Genomic DNA, 4,918 nt, shown 5'->3' on the forward strand with positions numbered 1-4,918 from the left:
AATAAAGATGTAGGGCTATAAAAAAATTCAATGTGCAATAAAAATATGTCAATGGCAGGGCACCCGGCTGGCTCAGTCAGAAGAGCATGTGACTCTTGATCTTGGGATCATGAGTTCAAGCCCCACACTGGGTGTAGAGATTACTAAAAAAAAAAATAAATAAACTTTAAAAAAAATAAGACAATGGCAAAGGAGATAAACTGGACTGATAAAAATACTTAACCCAAAAGAAAGCAAAAATGGAGGGGGGGAAAAACCAAAGAACTAACGGGACAAATAGAAAACAAATAGTAAGATGGTAGATTTAAACCCAACCATATGAATAATCACATTAAATGCAAATAATCCTGACATCCCAATTGAAAGTTGGAGATGATCAGATTGAATTAAAAAAATCAAGACCCAACTATATACTATGTACAAGAAACAGACTTTATTTTTTAATGTAATTGCATTTTTATTTTTTTTAAGTAAGCTCTACACTCAATGTGGGGCTTCAACTCAGAAACCCAAAATCAAGAGTTCCATATTCTACCAACTGAGACAGCCAGCCACCCCAGAAACACACTTTAAATATAAAGCACAAATGCATTAAGAGCAAAAGATTGGAAAAAGATATACCATGCTAATAAGTCAAAAGGAAGCTGTCTAATTTTAGACAAAAAAGATTTCAGAGTCAGGAATATTACTAGATATTAAGAAAATCATTTGATAATCAAACTATGGTAAATTAATCAAGAGAGTCTAACAATCCTAAATGCTTATGTACCTGTTAACAGAGCTTCAAAATACACGAAACAAAAAGTGATAGAAATGCAAGGAGAAACAGTCAAATCCACAACTTTAGTCAAAAAAATTTCACCACCGGGGCGCCTGGGTGGCACAGTCGGTTAAGCATCCAACTCTTGGTTTCAGCTCACGTCATGATCTCAGGGTCCTAGGATCGAGCCCTAAGTCAGGCTCTGTGCTCAGTGGGGAGTCTGCTTGAGATTAACTCTCTCTCTTTCCCTCTGCCCCTACCCCTACTCATGTGCATGCTCTCTCTCTCTCTAAAACAAATAAATCTTTTCCAAAAAATTTTAATAATAAAAAAATAAAAAATAAATTTCACTACCCCTCTCAATAATTGATAGAACAAGCAGACAGGAAATTTGCAAGGATACGGTACACCTGAGCAACAATCTTAACCAACATGGCCTGACATTTATAGAAGATTCTAGCCAACAAAAGCAGAATATATATTCTTTCCTAGTGCACTTGGAAAAAAAATCAAATTCATTCACTGCCTTAATCTTCACCAAGGGAAACATGAGCGAGAGTCCCCATTCCCAAGTCATCTTTTTGAATCAAACTAATTCAAAGTATTATATCAAATGATAAATCTTCTAGGCTTAGAGAGCAGGATGAAGACTATCGCGGACCATAACAGCGTCTACCCAAGGCTTTCAAAGGAACTCAAAGGAGAAACTGTACAACTCTAAACCAAGAGATACAGCAAATCATTAAACAAAGGGCCTCTCTAGGTAGAGTATGATATAGAACCAGTAATATAACTAATGTATAACAGGGGTACCTGGCTAGCTCAGTCGGAAGAGCATGTGACTCTTAATCTCGGGGTCATGAGCTCATTGGGCATAGAGTTTACTTAAAATAAACACATAAAAATAAAAAAATAATGCAGAACATATAATTCAACATATATATATATTTATACTTATATTATATTATATTATATTATATTATATTATATTATATTTATTTAATGTAACAGACTTGCCAAGCAAGCTGGTAAACACTCCAGTTAAAGACAGAACCAGCTAGCGCTTAGGAAATCTATACCTATCAAAGGAAAGCATGCTTATAGGTTCTTATAAGGGTAAATTATCATCAATCAATCTATAAACTGTTATTACCACTGAATACCTACAAGTACTTGGTAGTAAATGTGTGAGAAGAGAACGAGAGGAGTTTATATTCTAAATTGGGGGGTTCCAATTATTTTTCCCACTGGAAACCCTTTCTCCAAAAGAACCAATATGCTGAATCATTTTGAAAACAACTGACAAAAGCAGATAAGGAAATTGTGGCAGGGGTCTGGGTAGGGGAGCGAGCCTTGAGGGTCATTCTGTACGGAACACAGTTGGGGACTGGGGAAAATCTCAAGAGTGACAATATGTCACACATTTATAGCGCTTCGAAAATAAAACATAAAGCCACATTAATTAAGTCACCACTAATTCACAATTACTGTTAATTATAATCATTAAAGCAGAGGCCAGACGAAAGTGTCCAATTAGGATCATCTATAAAGTAAATGCTTGTTTAGTAAACTGAGCATGCTGGTATCATTCAGGCACAATAATTAAACTACTTAAAAGGAATAAGATCATTTCTTATACTCTCAACTCCTAAGAAGATTCATTTTCATGCAAACAATGCAAACTCATAAATTTTGCATAGCTGTTTAATATAATAATGTTTAATGGCATAGTTCAAATTAATACTTGAAAGTCGTTTGCTTGTTTTTAACCAAAACTTTCCCTAGATTTCTGAATGAATCAAAAAGAGAGGGGTGGTTTACCAGTTGTATCTCTAAAAATAAGTCACGCTCTTGAGCTGTACTACTCACAGTAGCCAAAAGGTGGAAGCAACCCAAGTATCCATCAACAGATGCATGGACAAACAAAATGTAGTATATACGTGCAATGCAATATTCTTCAGTCTTAAAAAGGAAGGAAATTCTGACATATACTGACATATACAACTTACCTTGAGGTCATTATGCTAAGTGAAATAAACCAGTTACAAAAAGACAAATCCTGTATGATTCCATTTTATGTGGTACCTAGAATAGACAAATACCCAGAGACCGAAAGGAGAATGGTGGTTTCCAGGGGCTGCTGGGAGAAGGGAATGGGGAGTTATTTTTCAGGGGGTACACAGTTTCAGTTTTGCAAGATCAAGAGCTCTGGAGATGGATGGTGGGGATGGCTGCACAACACAGTGAATGGACTTAATGCCCGCCAAACTGTGCATTTAAAAATGGTTAAGATGGGCTCTCTTGGGTCCTCGCCTCCAAGATAACCGAGAAAAGAAGGAATAAGGGTTGCGCCGCAAAGGGCCGCAGCCACAAGCCGCCTGCTCACAGCACCAACTGCGCCCGTTGCATGCCCAAGGACAAGGCCATTAAGAAGTCTGTTATTCGAGGGCGCCTGGGTGGCTCAGTCAGTTGAGCATCTGACTCTTGGTTGCAGCTTGAGGCATGATCTCAGGCTCCTGAGATCGAGCTTCGCGCGTCAGGCTCTGTGCAGGGAGGGGAGTCTGGTTAAGGATTCTCTCCCTCAGCCCCTACCCCAACTCATGTGCGTGTGTGCACGTGCACTCTCTCTCTCAAATAAGTACAATCTTAAAAAAAAAAAAAAAGTTTGCTATTGGGACCACAGTAGAGGCCACCGCCAACAGGGCCATTTCCAAAGCGAAGGTCTTCTAGGCCCATGTGAGACTGCTGTCTGTGAGACTACTTTACTGGGCGAGCTGCACCATTCACAGCAAGGTAGCCCAGAATCGCTCTCCTGAAGCACGGAAGGACCCAACGCTCCCACCCCTACCCCGATTTAGACCCGCGGGTGCTACCCCACCACCCCCACCAAAGCCCATGTCAGCAGCTAAGTCCTTAAGCGCTGAAGAAAAACTGTTCTCTGGAAAAAAAATAAGGGGCGCCTGGGTGGCACAGCGGTTAAGCGTCTGCCTTTGGCTCAGGGCGTGATCCCGGCGTTCTGGGTTCGAGCCCCACATCAGGCTCCTCCGCTATGAGCCTGCTTCTTCCTCTCTTACTCCCCCTGCTTGTGTTCCCTCTCTCGCTGGCTGTCTCTCTCTCTGTTAAATAAATAAATAAAATCTTAAAAAAAAAAAATAAAATGGAGATCATACTTTAAAAAATGGCTAAGATGGTCAATTTTAGGAGTATTTTATCATAATTTTAAAAAATTATACACAGACGTACATAAATATACCAGTGTGTGTATATATATATATATATACATATATATCTCTTAGAAAAGTAAACTTACTTTATCATGTGTCAATGAAACCCTAAAAAAATAACTCAGTATGTGCTCTTAAGTAGGGTTACTTGACAGCACTTGTAAGAAATACTTAAATAATCAGAGCTGTGGTGGCTGAGAAAATCTCCAAGAAGCCAGCTCAGTTGCCACCCTCTCTCTCAGCCTGCACCCACCTCGATGAACTCTACTTGCACCTATCATGGATTTCCAAAGGCGTGCCTGAAAGCCAAATGTACGAGGGCGGTAAGATTGTTTTCATCACATATCTAAACCCTCTAAATATCTATTTGTTTAGCAACTACGTGCACAACGCATAAATGTTTATCAAAGTAGTGCTTCTCAGCATGCGACTCTTGATCTCGGGGTCTTCAGTTCGAGCCCCACATTGTGTGTAGAGATCACTTAAATAAAAACTTAAAAAAAATAAAATAGTCCTTCTCGAACTGTGTGCACACGTGCACAGATGTGTGTATGGCTACTTACATAGTAAGGACCACACTCATTTTGCTGACAGGTTCATACATTTCCCTGGTCTAAATATATGAAAAGTCTGCTTACCAGACAGGAAGGCGATATCTTGCATTAAGAAATGACTGATGTCCTTTGCACGGAGAAGCAGCTCAGTTTCTATGACAAACGAGGAAGGGAGAGAGATGACATGCACATTAGAGCACAGCTGGAAGCATCCACATGATTTCTCATGATGCTGAAAGGAGACCTGGGGGGCCCACAGACACACTGCTGATCTCCTCTCTCCTCCTCCCAGCTGCATGGCTAGCAAATCGCACCCTTGAAAATATCACTGGGTAAGTAGGAGCAGTGTCCTAGTTCTCAGAAGCTATACCTAGGACACA

The 4,918-nt window shown here is 39.8% G+C and overlaps 1 protein-coding gene across 1 annotated transcript in view; it reads right to left on the reverse strand.

Annotated features, from left to right (window-relative positions):
* MCF2 (MCF.2 cell line derived transforming sequence) overlaps nucleotides 1–4,647 on the reverse strand; it is a 70,863-nt gene extending 66,216 nt beyond the window's left edge. The window contains exon 1 of the mRNA XM_040633060.1: nucleotides 4,623–4,647. Within this exon, the coding sequence (XP_040488994.1) occupies nucleotides 4,623–4,647 (25 nt within the window). The remainder of the gene's footprint in view (nucleotides 1–4,622) is intronic.
* Nucleotides 4,648–4,918: the final 271 nt, after the last annotated feature.

The sequence above is a fragment of the Ursus maritimus genome (genome assembly GCF_017311325.1).
Source record: "Ursus maritimus isolate PB19 chromosome X unlocalized genomic scaffold, ASM1731132v1 scaffold_X1, whole genome shotgun sequence".
Classification (NCBI taxonomy): Eukaryota; Metazoa; Chordata; class Mammalia; order Carnivora; family Ursidae; genus Ursus; species Ursus maritimus.